The following is a 19231-nucleotide window of genomic DNA, read 5'->3' as shown; positions in this document are numbered from 1 at the left end:
AAATGCATAAATGTAAATGTACTGTGTCTCCACAGGTCATCATGAATTTGACTCTCAGAAGAACCACGAAGTAAACGAATTCCGAACAAAAATGCGGGCGTTTTGTGAAGACCGCGCTCAGGTGCGTCAGATGTTGCCATGGTATCAGTGGATGGAGTACAACTTCCCTTGTGACTTGGAGCCGTGCGGTACAGTGACACAGTCTGGGAAATCACGCAGTGCTAAAAAGATTTTTGTCAATGTGAAGTTCGAAGGCAGCGATGTGAGTCTACGAAATTTCTTTTTTTTATTTAATATCTAGTATAATGTAACATTATAATGCATTACTTATTCTTTCTCTTTGTGCTGCTGACAATGTTTAACAAGCATGTTTAGCCACAAAGTCTAATTTTAGACCGACAAGTTTCTGCCTTTGATATCACAAATCATCAAAACAGTCGTTTTGACATGTTGATGATGTCACTAAGCGGCATCTGCAGGCACAAACAGTGACCCAGTTTTCCATAGCTTTTCATAGTATTTGTATGTGCTGTGTTGCCTGTCATTCCCCCACCCACTTATATATGAATGTCATTTACTTATTTACTTCAATCTCATGTCATGTGAAAGAGTCAGAAAAACTCCAGCAGCACTTGTTTTTACATTGCATAACATGGATCAAAGCCGAAATGTAGTTGCAGAGAAAAACAATTGCTTTCTGAGTAATTAATCTTACTATTGTGAGTGAACCCTTACTATAACAGTGACTTCTTCATTTTTAGTATCACTAAGGTTTCTATAATGGGTTTCTTCAGATCTTTTGAATCGTCAATCTCTTTCGTAATCGCGAACAGTTGGGGGCCCCTAGAAAAGCCGTTGTTGCCAAACATATAAGAGTTAGCGCAACAGTGACCACTACTTTTATAAAGCATTGCAAATGTTTAATTTAAACATTAAAGGGACACTCCACTTTTTTTGAAAATATGCTAATTTTCCAGCTCCCCTAGAGTTAAACATTTCATTTTTGAAATCCATTCAGCTGATAAAACTTGACTCTTCTGTAGTTACATCATGTACTTAGACCGACAGAAAATTTTGGCCCTGTTTACAATACATTAGAGCATTTGCGTTTTAAAACGGCGTTTTGAAATGAAAACGATCCTCGTTTATACTGGCATTTTAAAAAGAATCTTCATCCACACTACACACGACCATAAACTCATGAAATATGACCAATCACAAAACTGGGCATGCGCATAAAAGTGTAAAATAATGTATTACTCTAATAAAAGCTTACCTTTGCGCATTTATGCAGCTTAGGGGTGTGCAATATTGACAAAAATTCATACCTGGATGGATCCTTTGACAGCAACTACAACAGACACTATTTTTGAACTTATAAAAATGTGTTTGGAAAGTCTTATATTGTTCTAGCTCCCCCTACAACATATTAATATGATTAATAGGTAATTGATCTTATAAATCAAACAGAAAGGTGTTTATGATTTAAAAAGGAAGCATTCAAGTGAACAGTACTAAACAGTAGCGAACTTGAAGCAAAAATAAATTTCAGCAAATGCAAACTTCCATCAAACATAATAAGAGATGAAGTATAGCTTTAGCCTACAGAAATGCTTATTGCTTTAATGTAGAGAGTTCCTCTTCAGCCATTTCACGCTGTTATATTTATAATAGTTTATTGTTCGCAGTTCATATTTATGATCTTATAGTCCATTTGAAAATGTTCGTACGAAAAGACTGTATTCTTGAGAAAAACACCAAATAACTTATCTTGCCTTACCTGTCGCTGTTCAGTGTGCAATGTATTAATAAAATAATATGACGTTAATTTTTAAAAGTGTGCGAGGTCCGTGCACGCCTCCGCTAGCAACACAGAAATAGCAAAAAGCGCAATCGGCTAAACAAGCATTAAATATTAAAATGACATGGATTTTATTGTTTTTATTAATTTATTCACAAAACTTATCAACAAAACAACAATTCAAATTAAGAGACAAATTATATGAAACAAAATTCATTTTAAAGTAGCAAACAAAACTTAAATTAAACTCGAAAATAATGTCTGACCCATTACAATTCTCCCTTCATATTGGCCTTTACAATGCCCTATATGGCGTGTAAAATTACAGTCTATCTTTCGTAATAAGCTAACTAAATTTAAACAAAACATAAACAACATTACAACAATATTCAAACCCAACAATACTCAAACATAAATATAAAACAAACATTATCTATAAGGATACATGTTAAAACAATCTGATATAGCGTTTATAATAGCTGGTTGGTAGATGTTTAGTATTTTTGGCAAAACCTCCATTGCAATCCTCCATTTACCTGAATAAAAATAATTTTTACTTTGAAAATGATGCGCTGTCACGTTAACATCAGCTGTTCGTTTACATAAGACTCCGTCTACGTCTATTTACACTGCATCGCAACGTCTGAGTTCTCAAACTAAAACAGGGACTTCAGCGTTTACGAACGACTCCGTTTATGAAGGTCGAAAACGGTGGCATAGTGTAGATGAAAGGCGTAAACGTGGCAAAAGTAATGCGTTTTAAAAGGTAAACGCATTAATGTAAACATAGCCTTAAACTGGTGATTTTCTCGGCAGATATAGTCCCCTTAGTAACTTTCAATGGCAGATAAACTATTTTCGGGCACTGCGTAATATCACTACGCCTGCTCCAGCCATGTTACAGCAGCAAAGTCCTTGATTATTACGCAAGAATGAGAGTATAGTTCCTAGCCATATCTGCCTATTAAATCGCAACTTTTAATTTTCTGTTGGTTTTAGTTCACGATGTAACTACAGTAGAGTCAAGTTTTAAATAGGAAAAATATTTAAACTCTTTGGTTATTTTTTAGCGCAATGCTAATGGTCTAATCAGATTCAATGGATTGTGCTAAGCTATGCTAAAAGTGGTACCGCCAGACTTGGAGATCAGCTGAATGGATTCCAAAACAGTAAAAATCAAATGTTTAACACTAGGGGAGCTGGAAAATTAGTATATTTTCAAAACGTGGAGTGTCCCTTTAATGTGCTCATTGAAGTTTTTTTTTTTTTTAAGATTATTTAAAAGGTCATCTGGGTGGGTACAATGTACAAAAGAATATATAGTTTCTTAATTGTGTGTATTTGTTCTTTATAGGAGACATTCGTTCTCCAGCAAGATCCTCAGGACCTACCCATGTTTCTAAAGCGGAACGCCTTGAGAAAAAAGTCCACCGTGTTTCGGTCGGTAAAGCAGGACAAGCCGGAGGATTACGCCCTGCAGGTTAACGGAAGATCGGAATTCATTTATGGAAATTATCCACTGTGCCAGTTCAAAGTAAGTCACTGGAAATCTTCTTGACGTCAACTTTATTTACTACGCGGAAAACGCCAGTCTGCTCTACGCAAAACATGTTTCGTTTGCCCCGTTTTGTGTCCTACAGTATTCTGTTCCTTACACGTATTCTTTACAATCTCTTATATTCAATTTATCTGCAAGTTTTAAGCTTCTCAGAGGCCTTGACTTGAAAAGGTCATCGAGTATAAGGACTTCAAACCTCTGAAGCAGTTGTTGATTCAGAAACTGTCAGTACCTGCAGAAATGAGTCACATACGTTTACCAGCCTGCAAAACATCAACTACATTGAGGATAATATGACTTGCATAACAGGCTGCAGGATTAGACAGCGATTATTACAGGACTACTGGGCTGGTCGGTTTGTACTTTATAGTCTATGTTATGAAAAGCAGGAACTGATAAAAGCAGTGGTATCTCTGCTACCATTTCCGTCCTGTAATGTCAATGCTTGTACTTCTAAGAAATTATCACAAGTGGACACATTTTCAGAAATGATAATGTTAAGTTTGTTTATTCACATTTTATTTAAAAAAGTGGATTTGTTATTTGTGAGATGCACCTAAAGCCGTTTTATTGTTTTTTACAAAAATCATCCTAAATAATGTAAAGAACATTCTGTGAAAATATAACCTTGATATCTTTAATATTGACCATGACAAAGATTGTGGCTGAAATCAAACTTTGATGCTCCTAAATTAGATTGAGACTTTAACCTTTATTTCACAGACAGCGTCACACTTGGGTTTAATGTGGGAAGTGGTGGGAGTTGGGACAGATTTGAACCTGAATCTCCCTTGTGATCCCAGACTCTTTCAATTCTTTTTCCAGTATATTTTTACTTGTTTGCGCGGAGGTGTCACTCCACATCTGACTATGGTCCATCATTCGTCCATCGTCAAATACCAGGAGGAACAGGGCGGTCTCAGTAATCAGGTGTCCAGAAGCCGGGCTCAGTCCAAACCTCCCCCTCTGCCTCTGAAAAGGGTAAGAACGTGGTTTTACACCAGATATGATCTGTTATTAACAGGGGAACTGCTCGTCATGTTCCTCTTGTTGCTTGTGTTGTAGCGTCCGACCCTGTTGAACTCGCTTTGCAATGCGACACACGCACAATCATTTACTCTTGAGGCCCATTTGGCCACCTGTGACCTCTTCACGGGAGTGTTTTGAATTAATGAGATGTAAAAATGTATTTGTCGCAGGTTGTATACGTTTTCTGAATCGTGAAATAGAATTTTTTTAATACGAATATGTTTTTTGTTAAAGTTTTTAATTTTTTGGCACTGTTGTTGCCCTATAGAAATTAACTTCTAATCTCTAAATGGAATAAATTAACCTCAAATTTAAACCATGCCAAGAAATTTGTTGAGGATGAAACCTCTAATGCAATGGTTCTCAAACTGGGGTCTTGAGACAGGGGTGGCCCCGGTTTTATGACATTTTATAAAATAAATGAATTTATCATAATTATGTGTAATTAAGTCTTAAAAAAATAAGGCTACTAACCAACAGCGCTAAATTGTACAATTTAATATGTTTTGTTTAATTCAAATATTACTTTATGGAAGGTTTTATGTCATACATTTTCTTTGGGGGGGGCACGAAGGGATGCACTGTATACAAAGGGGGCGCACGCCGAAAAAGTTTAAGAACCACTGCCCTAATGAATGCTAACTTTGAATTATTACCATCAGGAAAGCGATATAGAGTCTTGATGTGCAGGTCTAATCCATTAAAAAATTTATTTGTTCCTACTGCAATCAAAGCTTTAAATAAAGATAAAAGCTGTGAGAATTCGGGTGATTCTCAGGAAATCCAGACTTAAAAGGTGTCCACCATCAGATTTTTTTAAAAAGCCATTAAAGCCAAAATTTTTTTCACATATAAGATTAAGGTCTGAACTTACTATAACCATTATTTTTAGAGGATTTAAAAAATATTTCCTATAGAATTACATTTTTTAGATTATCATTATAAAAAATTATCATTACCGCAACATATTACATTAAAATATATGCATTTACAAACTCATGTTTCGGTAATGAGAACTAAAAAGTTGTGTAGGTACTATGACAGACAAAATTTCAACTTTAATCTGGAGAGAAAAAGTAAGAACTGCTTACCTGGTAGTCATCTTGAGTGTTACAGTCAATTATGTCCCTTTTAGCATTTTTTTTTTTTGAAAATGTTAGTTCCTTGAGGGCTTAAACAATTATTTAAAATTGTTGCGGAGGATGAGAAAATGTTTCTTGGACACATTTATATTCCTTATTTTTGTCTCTGCATCAACCAATGATCACCAAATACCACATGTTTCTTTACTGTAAATGTTTGTAGTATAAAATGCACTGAAGCTTTAAATTTCTTAGATTTTTTTATTATAAATATTTCCATGTCAAAGAACCCAAATCCAGTCATGGACACGTTGCGGTAATGAAAATTTTCCCCTTAAATGAGAAAAAAAATGTGTATTATGTCATTTGAAATCATGTGCAAAATAGTACATGAAGAGATGTTTGTAACTGTATGCTTCTAATTTTGAAACCCCTACTTTGCATTTACTTTTTCATCAAAATGTTTCATGACACCTCATAAGTCTAATTTCGCGAGAATCACCCATTTCCATTGTGTTTTTTTTATTTATTTACTTTTTTCTGCTTTAAGTTATTTTGTCCACATCTGCTATTCCCCTTGATTCTTTTCACATCACATTTATGTATAAAATGTGTTTATATAATGAATCAAATTCACCCCGGGACATAAAAGCGACTGTGTTAAAAAAGCACCCCTCTACTGTAAATACTGTACGTATTCTGCTGTGGTGGTTTGATGCACCAGACTTTTCATTTGAAGAATGTTTACTATACCAAACTCACCGCTTGGTTAATTTTTGAAACACTAGATTCACACGTGTTGGTTTCCCCCTTCGTATGTTTGGTTTTGTTTTTTCTGTAACCGGAGAGCACGCTCGCATGCGCACGCAGGTGCACTCCCACACCTGCTTTTAAGCTTGAAACCCTAAAAAAGAAATGGGTGATAATTTTAAATGCATATATATTTTTTTCTCAACAGCAAAACACATCATCGCTGTGGTCGATCCAGGAGCCGTTCCACATACACCTTTTACAGGGCAGTCGAGTCAATGCAGATGAGGGTATGAAGGTTAGTGTGCTACTTTGTTTAGTTGTTTGTTTGTTTGTTTGTTTGTGTGTCTGTGTATTGTTGGTAGGATGCAGTTATGTTGTTTAGCATCTCAACTGTGACAGGTAGTGAGGGGTGAAATCATGAACACTGTGGTCATGTGACCCTGACCACACATTTCCCATAATTCATCAGAAGCGGTTAAGTGAAACATCAAAACAGGAAGTGGGGAGTGACTATCTGGCTTTACTGCTCTCTCTTGGGCCTAGATTCTTAGAAAAGGCCAGCACTGTTGCTTATGTTCAACACTTGCATCATTTCTTTTTTTTTAGTTCGACAACAATGCAAACAGTCATTGGTCGTCTTTATAAAAGTCGTGAGAAACGTATGCTAGCTCAAGTTACAGGCTACTTTATCTGCTTATTCATTTAGCATGAGGAACAAACATTGCACTGATGGATAATGTTGAATTAATGTAATGGGATGACAAAGCATTTTATCATTCCGAATCTTCATGTATTGGAATTCCTCTTTTGACTGTTTTATGCAAATATTTTTTTTTGCTTTTAACTTGTCAGCATTAACATTTAGGTTATTTCGGGTTGCTTCTAGGGGTGCACCGATAAATGCCGATAACTATTCTGAATAGCACAGCCGATATTATTCACAGCTATTTCGTGTACTATGACTTTTGATCGGTAAGTCCTTATCGATCTGAAATCACTGTTAGTTTGAGTCATTTATAACATGCATTTGAAAAAGCAACACTCGTCAAACATAATCATTATATATATTCTTTATTATCATGAAAATACCTGAAAATGTTTGAAAAACAGCAATATAATATATCCTTAAACCATTTCCTGGATCTGTGTGTCATAGCCATATATATGTATAAAGGCTACATGTGTTACGGCGGAGACTCTAACGTCATCACCTGGCGGCCATCTTACCACAGGGCGCTCGCTCACTCGTAGCATTGAGTTTAATGGTGCAGGTACTTTTAAATCACCATATTTTGCTAAATTTTCTACCGATTTTCAAATGGTTTGGTTTCTAAAGGGCTCGTTATAACCGTGCGTAGTTGCGATGGTGCAGCTGTGACGGCGTAGGTTCCGCGTTGGTTTTCATTTTTACTTTTGCATCGTCGTTCGCGTCGACGTGCAAACACACGCGCAGACCGCTGGTTGGCAGTAACCACGCGTGTAACCATAGTAGCAGCGCAAACTTCAAAGAAGAAGAAGCTTAGCAAGTTAACCCACAAACGAAGAAGAAACAGCAACTTGTGTATAATTTGAGAAGACCAGTAATGATGGAAGTAAATAAACAACGACTTTTAATGCAGTTTGACTTAAATCAATCCTCAACTTGGCTCATCTTTGTTTTCACCGTCACAAACGGAAATACCTATGACGCAGTTTTTTTACCTGATGGGAGGGGTTCTGGTGGACCAATCACAGCGCTTGCGTTCCGCCTAGATCTGACGCGCTGTTAAATTTTTTGCGAGGTGCACGTCAGGCTACGCAGAGCTACGCACAGGCTACGTATAGCCTACGCCGTAGAACTTACGCACGACTATAAATCAGGCTTTACAAACGTTATTAAAGCAACACTAAAGAGTTTTTTTTACCTTAAAATAATGCTTCCAAAAAAGTTTCAGTCGTTCATCCACTCGAAACAGGGTAAACGGCACTTTCACATTCGCTTTGCAGCCCTCTATTGGCCAAAACCGCACTAAAAATGTTTCCACCCTTCGGGTCGCGGTCCTGTAGTTTGAGGAAAACTACAAAAACTTGCTTTACGGCAGACCTACAATCCAACCAGAGCCAGCTTTGCTGCAGTAGGCTAAATTATTTACGACAGTGGTAATGGACAATTCTGCGTCCAACCTGTAGGGGGAGCAAAGAGCAAAAACTCTTTAGTGTTGCTTTAACGTGGCTATAATTCTCGATGCTTTAACATGTTTCATGAATTTTTTTTTTTTTTAGTTTAAGTATGCAGTGAGATAGGTACATCTTTGACGTTTATAACAAACCAAACCGTTTGAAAATCGGTAAGATGGCCGCCAAATGCGGACGTTCCACTCAATTGGCCAGCAGCGCTGCCAAGACATCTAGCCTTTATACATATCTATGGTCATGATTGCGTGTGTATGGTTCTTCGTCTGCAGCGCATATTGAGTTTTTGCACGAGAGCGCCCTCTGGCTTTTGGATGTAGCAGCATTTCACTGTAATTCATTGAGAAGCATAGCAAACATCATCGGTGGATATATATCGGTGCACCCCTAGTTGCTTCTTTTTGAACTGAGTCTATGTTTACATTTTCTTTCTTTGTGTTTCTCGTAAGTTGTTTAGTAGTCGAATGGTTCTGGTATATTAAGACGATTATAGTAAAGCCATATTTATACAGACGCCTGAGCTTTTATATTTATATTCAGTTTGTTTACAGTATTTCTTTTCGGCACATACTGTACCCCAAGTCTTGTCTACAGAAGCTACTAAAACATTTAATCATTCTTGCACAAAAAGAATTGCTTTTGGGCAAAAGATATGTTTATCAATCAACTGTATAAACATTGCATGTAATAACTGTTCCCACAAAATCTACCTATATTATATTGTGAATATTTTATGTGTTACGTTGTGGTGTAACTTTGCTTGTTTATGTTACAGCTGTTACACAAATATAATTTTGAAATTTAAAATCCAATGTAAGACGGACAGCTTTAAATCATTTGGGACTATTTACCCAAAACCTACTAGTTACTGAAAAATACAGCTCTTGTGAAAACTTTCTTGTTTTCTCCTACAAGCTAGCTTTTTTCCCACCAGACTCTTTCACTTCTTCATTCACTGCGTTCATTCATGCATTATTTCTTTTTTAGTCTACTGGAAGTTCTTTCTCACTAAAACTGTATTTTTGTGTTTGTTCGCTGTATTCCCAGTATGTTTAGCACTGAAATTCTAATCTGTTTCTCAGCTGGTGGTTCAGGCCGGCCTTTTTCACGGCAGTGAGCTCCTTTGCAAAGTGGTGATCAGCAATGAGGTCTCCGTTTGTTCGGACCCAGTATGGGACCAGAAGCTGGTGTTCGACATCAGTGTTAGTGACCTGCCTCGCATGAGCCGCCTCTGTTTCGCCCTCTATGGCGTCATCGAAAAGACCAAGAAGCGCCCTACCAAGAAGAAGAACAAACGTGCGGTATGTTTCAGCTCAAAACTGTCACTTAGCAACCAGACAGACATAAAGAGAGACGAGAGATGAGACGCTTCAAAAGAAATGCTATTAATGATAATGCTTCGTTGATGCATGACTGATGAACACATTCATAGTGAATGCTGTTTCAAGTCACTTAAAGGGATCGTTTACCCAAAAATTATAATTTACTCACCCTTATGTTGTTCTAAACCTGTTTAAAAATATTATTTTGATGAACACAAAAGAAGATATTTTGATAAATGATGGTCAGCTGCTGTAACCATTGACTTTCATATAGGAAAAACATATGTTATGGAAGTATTGTGATAAGTAATTCAGATATTTTGATAAATGGTGGTAAGCGCACAGTTGACGGTTCACATTTAAGTCAATGGTTACAACCAGCTGTGTGCTTACCATCATTTATCGAAATATCTTCTTTTGTGTTTATCAGAAAAAAAGAAATTCATACAGGTTTAGAACAACATGATATGAGAAAACGATGACAGAATTATAATTTTTAGGTGAACTATCCCTTTAAAGGAAAACACCACAGTTTTTCAATATTTTACTATGTTTTTACCTCAACTTAGACAAATTAATACATACATTTATTTTTTCAATGCGTGCACTTTATCTTTGTACAGCGCGTCATAAATGTGTTAGCATTTAGCCTAGCCCCATTCATTAAACAGTGATGAATTTAAAAGCCACCAACACTTCCATGTTTTCCCTATTAAAAACGACTAAGTATGGATTTCTTCGACCTTTGGCGCAGTAATATTGATGGAAGTTTGAGCGAGAGGTGGACTAGTCAGGAGTGATGATGTTACTACGCGCTGAGGTCGAAGTGCTGCAAACTAAGTGCTCTTCCGCCATACAATATAGGTCTCATTTTTTATTTGCTTAAAAAAAATCGCCACATTTTATTTTGTGCAACCATACTTACTCTTGTAACTACTCATGTAACAGACTTTAAATAGGGAAAACATGGAAGTGTTTGGTGACTTCTAAATTCATCCCTGTTTGGATCCTAAGGAATTAATGGGGCTAGGCTAAATGCTAACACATTCATGACGTGCTGTACAAAGATTAAGTGCACGCATTGAAAACAAAAGGCATGTATTAATTTGTCTAAGTTGAGGTAAGCACATAGTAAAATATTGAAAAACGGTGGTGTTTTTCTTTAAGTTTTAGGATTAAATTATAGTTTCATTTTAGACAGATTCAGATTTGTAATAAAAAACAATCCATGTTGTTTAGATCCATGATATACCAACCCTGAGGGGTAATTCGATTTTGCTTCGCTAAACCTGTAAAACAAAAATGCATTTTTATCCCTTCAAATGTCACAGACATTAAAATCAATATAAAACGTACAGCAGTTATTTATGGGCTACTTAGTTCTCCCGAAAAATCTATCATCATTTATTCAACCTGTATATATTTCTTTTTTTTCTGCTAAACACAAAGGAAGATATTTTGAGTAATTTTTGTAACCAAACAGTTTTAGAACACCATCCACTTCCATAGTATTCTTTTCTACTATGGAAGTCAATGGTGCTTCTGTTTCCTTCTTGATTACAAATATCTTCCTTTGTGTTCAGCAGAACAAATACATTTTTATAGGTTTGGAAGTTGATGGCGAGTAAATAATGACAGATTTTCATTTTTGGGTGTACGATCCCTTATAAGGCCGGTTTCCCAGACAGGGATTAGAGTAGTCCTGGACTAAAATAAATGTAAGAGCTGTCCAAACTGAAACAACTTGCACTGACATTTGTTTTGCCTCAAAATGCAAGTAATGTTTTTAGTAAGGCATGTTTGTTAAAACTAGTTATATTTCATAATTAAACTAAGGCCTACTGTAGTCCTGTCTTAAACTAATCCCTGTCCGGGAAACCACCCCATAGAGTTTATAAAACAAACAAGGTTGATAAATATAGGTTTAGACTGTGCAGATGTGTCTTGTTTAGTCATTTACGTTCTCATGTCACTTAAAATAAAACTACAAATTGTTTTTATGCACACAGTAGCATGATGCAATATTTTAGACCCTTATAACAGGATGTTGCGGTCCATTGCCTCTCTAATGTGAGTAAATGTTAGGAAAGATCACTTGGTTAAAGTCAAATCAGAACTCACCGTCATGCATCTTTTGTGTGTTAAATAGCATGCCGTGTAACTAAAGCCGCAATGTTGAAATTCCCAGGTGTCAAAAGTGTGTGTGTGTGTGTGTGTTTGTGTATATGGTGGGCTGCTGTGGCTCAACGCCAGCACATACACGCACTTCTGCTTTCAGTATTACTTCTCTTTCACCGAACTAGAGGAGAAGTCCACATAAGTGTTAACAAGAAGAGGAAAAAACATCTCTGTCTGACCATTTTCATATTGAAATGTACTGTAGGTACACTACTGGTTAAACGTTAAGGGTCACTTTGAATTAAATGTTTCTTATGATCTTAAAAATCATTAATAAAATCTTTAAGGTTAAATGTTTGAAATTATTTTTGTAGACAAAAGAATTATCAGACCAGCAATGAAATGTTTTTGAAATGCATGCCTTGGAGCAACTAATGAAAAAAGTAGCCAGTTAAAGCAAAAATAGGTGTAAACTCCGTTAGTACTTCTTTAAAAAAGCATCTCAAAGTGAGGTATCAACCTCATGAAGTTGGTTGATAAAATGTCAAGAGTGCAATTTTCAAATTTCTAGGCAAAGGATTTAAATTGTGCCTTTCCAAAGTTACAGATTTTAAAGATTTGCACAAAACTTTAACTTTATTTTCTCAAAATCCTTCCACAAAGCTTCATACTGTACCGCATAGACATGCAGATTGTATCAAAATATACAGGAGCAACTCGAAAGCATACAGAGCAGTTGACTCCCGAATCGCTCTTGCGATATTTTGATGTCATGCACTTGGCGGTTCTTGTGACGTCACATGAAGTCGAAGCGAGGGGTAACCTTCCAATCTCTCTGATGAAGCCAATACGAAAGTGAATTAAACTGCAATTTATCGACGTGCTGCGCGAGCAAGGTGGGGCCAAAATAGACAAGAAGGCTATTTTATGCAAATGCTGAGCGATGCGACAAAGCGACTGCCAATCGGAGTGAAGGGGCAGCGTGACGTAGGTCTGTGGCCGAGTCGAAGAAAATAATTCAAGATGGTGAAAAATTGGTATTTCTGTATATATATGATAAGTTTGGCATTTTATTTCATATATTTTGTTACGTTTATCGAGAAATAAATACTTTTAAATCCAAAAACATTGTTCTTGTAACTTAACAATACCGCTGAAGTGACCCAAGATAATACTGCTTTTACATATTAGCCAAGGAACGCCCATGTCGCTTGGTGTCGCTCACTTTTGTAGCTAATGTGACTGTAGGGTCAGCCTTACCCACGCCCCACCTCTTTACCTGTTTTTGGTTATCCACAAGTGATGCGTGGTGACGTGCAGCCAAGATGGCGACGGCAGGCACCGCCAACCATAGATATGTATAAAGGCTAGATGTCTCGCCTACGCTGCTGGCCAATTGAGTGGAACGTTCGCATTTGGCGGCCATCTTACCACAGGGCGCTCGCTCACTCGTAGCATTGTGTTTTAATGATGCATGTACTTTTAAATGACCATAATTTCCTTAATTTTCTACCGATTTTCAAACGGTTTGGTTTGAAATAAACGTCAAAGATGTACCTATGACACTCCATACTTAAACAAAACAAAACAAAAAATTCATGAAACATGTTAAAATCCATAATTACAGCCACGTTAATAACGTTTGTAAGAAACCAAACCGTTTGAAAATTGGTAGAAAATTGAGCAAGGTACATGCATCATTAAAACACAATGCTATGAGTGAGCGCGCGCCCTGCGGCAAGATGGCCGCCAGGTGATGACGTTAGAGACTCTGCCGTAAAACATCTAGCCTTTTTACATATTTATGCTGCCAACTATTGGCTTCAAAAAAAGCTCTTCACAAACCTATGGGTGGCGTCATAGAAATTACGTCCATATTTTTTTTCCAGTCTATGAGTCAAACACACTTTTTTGTCTTGTCTTCCAACCAAACATACCGCAATATATTCAAGAATGAACATGTGACTTTTACACACGTCAGATGACCTGTAAATGCATCTGAGCATAAAAACTTTTTTTTACGAGATATGGGAGTTTATCCAAATTGTTGGCTGCATTCGATTTGCTTTTTCAGTTTGCGCAATTTGAAGGCAAATGGAAACGCAGATGTTGTTTTTTAAGTGTGCTATTATTCTAAAAGTTGGAAAAAATATAAAAGGGATAGTTCATCCAAAAATGAAAATTCCGTCGTCATTTACGCTATAAACTTAAAGGAGTTTAGATGCCCCCGCTAGTACCATGTTAAAAACTGTTGTGTAGTACAGTGGTTCCCAAACTTTTTCAGCGTGCGGCCCCCTTTGTGTACGGTGCATTCTTTTGCGGCCCCCCAAAGAAAATTTGTGACAAAACCTGTTCTAAAACTCAACATTTTTATAAAAAAACATTAAATTATCTAAAAAAGTAGTGCTTTTGGTTAGTAGGCTTATTTTTTAGGTTTAATTACACAGAATTCATGATAAATTAATGTATTCCATAAAATGTCATAAAACTGGGGCCCCCTGGCACCATCTCGCGGCCCCCCCTTGAAAACCACTGGTGTAGTACATGTTTTGTGTCATCATTATCCACTTTCTTTATAAACTAAATGAACCTTCTTTCCACAGGACTGCCCTTTGGCCTGGGTGAACACGATGGTGTTTGACTATAAGGACCAGCTGAAGACCGGGGAATTTTCCTTGTCCACTTGGCCCTCTGTTCCAGGTACAGTACTCGTACGCAGTGAAATTATAACCAAAAGATTTGTCATGTTTCTAAAGCCTGACTTTTCATAAATTTGATATTTTAAGAATTCTGCAGTACGTGAGAATAATTTACTTCCAAAACTGGTTTCCTCATTTTGAATTTCTGGTCATTTATATACAAACAGGACCTCCCGTTTGGTTTTAACAGGCCTGTATCTTTAATTTTAGATGATAAGGGTGATCTGTTGAATCCTATGGGTACTGTGGAGAAAAATCCAAACATTGACAGCGCTGCTGGTCTCCTGGTTCGCTTTCCCAATATTAGACCACACCCACTGTATTATCCACCAATTGAAAAGGTGCCCTTTTGTGGTTTCACACATATTTATGCAATACATTTATGTTTTAAAAATATGTCTTGTGTCACGTTAATATGCTGATAATTTAAGTTTTTGTTTTTTATTGTTTTTAGCTAAACGAACTTAGTCTTAACGGTGACAAAGTTGTTGCTACAAAAGAAGAGGTAAGACATAAAATGTATATAGACGGTTATATAGACAACATATAGACGGTTTCATCGGATATACAAGCGTTGTTACAATTGTGCGTCAGGAGCAAACTTAAAGGGATATTTCACCGAAAAATGAAAATAATATCATTAAAGACTCACCCTCATGTCGTTCCAAACTCATAAGACCTCCGTTCATCTTCGGAACACAGTTTAAGATGTTTTAGATTTAGTCTGAGAGCTTGTCGACCCTTCATTGAAAATCTACGTACAATATACTGTCCATGTCCAGTAAGGTAATAAAAACATAATCAAAGTAGTCCATGTGACATCAGTGGGTCAGTTAAAATGTGTTGAAGCATCAAAAATACATTTTGGTCCAAAAATAACAAAAATTATGACTTTATTCAGCATTGTCTTCTCTTCCGCGTCTGTTGTAAAGCGCATGTGCGAGACTAAAGTCACGTGACTGCAGTGACGCGGATGACATACAACACGGATGAGGTGTTATCCTCAGACATGTTTGCGAAGTTTTTTTCAAATTTACACCTCAGACTGTAAACGAAGCCCGGGCGCACAAAAAACAACAACAACAAAAAAACAGCTGGGGTGCACCAGATAACACGTCAGACGCGTTGTACGTCATCCACGTCACTGGAGTCACGTGACTTTTCTTCACAACAGACGTGGAAGAGAAGACAATGCTAAATAAAGTTGTATTTTTTTATTTTTGGACCAAAATGTATTTTTGATGCTTCAACACATTCTAACTGACCCACTGATGTCACATGGACTACTTTTATGATGTTTTTATTACCTTTCTGGACATAGACAGTATACCGTATGTAGATTTTCAATGGAGGGTCAGCAAGCTCTCAGACTAAATAAATCTAAATATCTTAAACTGTGATCCGAAGATAAACGGAGGTCTTACGAGTTTGGAACGACATGAGGGTAAGTCATTAATGACATTATTTTCATTTCTGAACTATCCCTTTAACTTCTGGTCTGTGTTTGTTTATCGACCTGGCTGATGGCTAAACTGACCTCTGGGACAAATATCTTGTAAAAAAAGTTTTCTTAAGATGAGGGGTGAAAGCATGGATCACTGTGTGAGGAGAGGTTTGGCAGCCAGGCAAGAATTTAAGGATCTGTAGCTAACATTGTATACATTAATATTACACAGTAATTTTAGCTCAGTGTTAGTTGATATGCTTTAGCTATGATTTAAACTAAGTTAATTTAATGGTTATTTATTTTGCTTTTATCAGAAATAAACTACTCTTAAAGGATTTTAAAAGTTCATTCTTTGCGGAAGTTTAATGGAAGTTAAGTATAGGCCACAAAAACTGCTTGTTTATGTTGTTGCTGCTGAAACCGTCTATAAATATGACCAATACCTAATTATTGTTTATTTGTTTTGATAATTTTTTAAGATTTAAATTTTTTTTGTAAGGCATTATTGTGAGTTGTGATTGGCTAAAGCAATTAATACGTTCAGATTTTTGTCTCAGACTTTTATTGGTTCAGACTTTATGAATTAGTTCAGAGCTGAAGGTGACAAAGCAACTGTCTCGTTTCTCCTCAGCAACAGAAACTGAAAGAGATAGTGGACAATAAAAACTACACAGAGTTTTTTGAGGACGAAAAAGAGCTTTTGTGGAAGTTACGAGCAGAAGTGAGGCAGCGCTACCCAGAAAGCCTTTCCAAACTTCTGCTCATCACTAAGTGGAATAAACACGAAGATGTGGCTCAGGTGAGATGAACCACTGCTTGAGATCAAATGCTTCATGTGATACGACTGCATGTGTGATTTTAGAGTTGATAGTGTAATATACAACATTGTGTTTTTTGCCTGGTTTAGACTTTTTAAGAAGGGGAAACTGTCGCACGCTCCCTCTCAGTACTGTGGTGTTGTTTTTTCAGATGGTTTGTTTGTTACGGAAATGGCCAGAACTTCCTGCTCTGCACGCTCTCGAACTTCTGGACTACAGTTTTCCTGACCCTCACGTGCGTTCCTTCACCATCCGTTGCCTCAGGAAGTTGCGGTGGGTGGCACATCACCTCTCTGATCAACACCTGCTCTTTTATCTCTTTCTTTACTGAGCTACTTTTTAAAAAACAGTGAAGGTTGTGTGTGTATGCAGATCCTGTCATGCATTTTGTTTTGTGGATGGAAGAAACAACATTATATTATTTTCCATAGCTACGTTAACATGCAACCATATAATCAGTTTGCAATCAGATTGATGCCTCAATCGGATTGAAATGCCTTCATGTAAACACCTTAATCAATACAATTGAGGTCGATCGGATGCAAATTTTGATTGTATTTAAAGCGGTGGTGTAGTCCGATCTGTGATGCGATCATCAGGAGAAGCTATGCATGTAAACGCTTGAATCGTAGTATTTTCTCAATCGGATGCAAAAATACATACAGTCGCATAACAATTGTGCTCAAGTTCACATTTTATATTAACGTATCACATAATTCTCGCCACAGACACATGCAGTAGCAAGGCAATAGCAAGACGCATTATTAAGGTAATGGGGTCACGCGCTGTACATTTATGCAGCGTTCATGTGTATTTTTAACATTAGGCTACATAAAGCAATAAAATAGCGTCGTGCCTTTCGAAAATTGTGTTTTCATTGCCTTTATCGGAAAACTTCTGAAGAACAACTTTAACTCAGCTTTGACTTTGTACATTTATCAAGAGTGTTATCAAGTGTGAACTTGATGAGATATGCTGTGTGCAGCGTGGCGTTGCCAAGTCCTCTGCTTTTTCAGTTGTTGTTTTTTCTGCAGGATAAAGATGAAACGATTTCTTCATTAGTTATTGGCATTTGGGCTGAGCCTGTGAATGGTCATTGAAATGCTTTTGGGCAAGTTTTAAATGTCCAATGGGATCGTTTTGATACGCGAATCTGGCAACCCTGGTTGTGCGCTTGATTATATAAAATGTACAGTACTTTGCAAAAGTCTTAGGCCACCATGCTAGAATTAGATTTGTTGTTTTTGCAATGTTATAGTGATCATATTTTATTGTTTCTCAGTCTATTTAATAGAATACATCCAGAAAATACAGGAAATGTGTATGTAGTATTAAAAACTGTATACAAATGTAAATTGATGTGTCAAGTTTTTTAGGGTAAACTCCCCTTTCACTTGAGCAATAGCAGAAAACTGCAGGATCTCTTAAACCTAAATAAAATTAAATCCTCATTTCTAATTTTAAAGAAATTCGTCTTTTTACTTCATTATGCTCAAAAACGCTCAAGATGTGTTTAGTGCCAAGAGAGGTCACACTAAACACTGATGATGCCTAAAGAAGAAATTTAAATTGAATTTTTTATTTTTTTGTACATATTTCCTGTATTTTCTATTTGTATCTTAATAAAATAGATAAATAAAATAAATATGGATGGACATTAAAACTTCACAAAAAAAAAACAATGCTGGTGGTGGTGGCCTAAGACTTTTGCACAGTACTGTACATGTAAACAAACATTTTAATCAGATCGCAATGTTTATTTAGCATGTGAACTGTATTGTCGTAAACTTTTATCGGATTAAATTCAGTCGGAATAACAAAATTTTAGCCAATGTGGATGGATTTGGCCCTGATGAAATTATATGCTAGTTGCCCGAGTAGGCTTTAAGTCTTTAAAGACAGATGTTACGCGGTCATGCTACATGATTTTGTGGTGTTTAGAGAAACAACAAGGTTGAATGGAGATTTAAATGTAGCTGGTGTGTGATTTTTATTTTGCATAATAATTCATAGTCGCCTCAACTGGATAATGAGAATTATTATTCTAACCCTGCTTGCAATTTACAGTTTTTTCATAAATAAATCATCCTACATAATGTAAAAAACATTGTAAAATATAACCTTGATATCTTTAATATTAAAGGGGACATTTCACAAAAGATTTTTTAAGATGTTAAATAAATCTTTGGTGTCTCCAGAGTACGTATGCGAAGTTTTAGCTCAAATTTTATTTTAATTTTTATTTAATTTATTATAGGATATTAAATTTGCCACTTTGTAGGTGTGAGCAAAAAATTGCCATTTTGGGTGTGTCCTTTAAAATGCAAATGAGCTGATCTCTGCACTAAATGGCAGTGACGTGGTTGGACAGTGCAGATTAAGAGGCGGTATTATCCCCTTCTGACATCACAAGGGGAGACACATTTCAATAA

General features: G+C 36.5%; 1 protein-coding gene across 2 annotated transcripts in view; it reads left to right on the top strand.

The window, feature by feature from the left end:
- Positions 1-19231, top strand: part of pik3cd (phosphatidylinositol-4,5-bisphosphate 3-kinase, catalytic subunit delta) — a 35874-nt gene that overhangs the window by 3814 nt on the left and 12829 nt on the right. For both annotated transcript variants that reach the window (XM_055188623.2, XM_055188622.2), the window contains exons 4-13: positions 36-262; positions 3156-3335; positions 4185-4340; positions 6429-6518; positions 9478-9696; positions 14439-14535; positions 14745-14875; positions 14989-15039; positions 16613-16780; positions 16951-17072. In XM_055188623.2, coding sequence (XP_055044598.2) covers positions 36-262; positions 3156-3335; positions 4185-4340; positions 6429-6518; positions 9478-9696; positions 14439-14535; positions 14745-14875; positions 14989-15039; positions 16613-16780; positions 16951-17072 — 1441 coding nt within the window. The remainder of the gene's footprint in view (positions 1-35; positions 263-3155; positions 3336-4184; positions 4341-6428; positions 6519-9477; positions 9697-14438; positions 14536-14744; positions 14876-14988; positions 15040-16612; positions 16781-16950; positions 17073-19231) is intronic.

This window comes from Misgurnus anguillicaudatus, chromosome 13, assembly GCF_027580225.2.
Source record: "Misgurnus anguillicaudatus chromosome 13, ASM2758022v2, whole genome shotgun sequence".
In the NCBI taxonomy this organism is placed as follows: domain Eukaryota; kingdom Metazoa; phylum Chordata; class Actinopteri; order Cypriniformes; family Cobitidae; genus Misgurnus; species Misgurnus anguillicaudatus.
The sequence above is the reverse complement of the archived record's forward strand: the minus strand, read 5'-3'. Positions and strand labels throughout refer to the sequence as shown.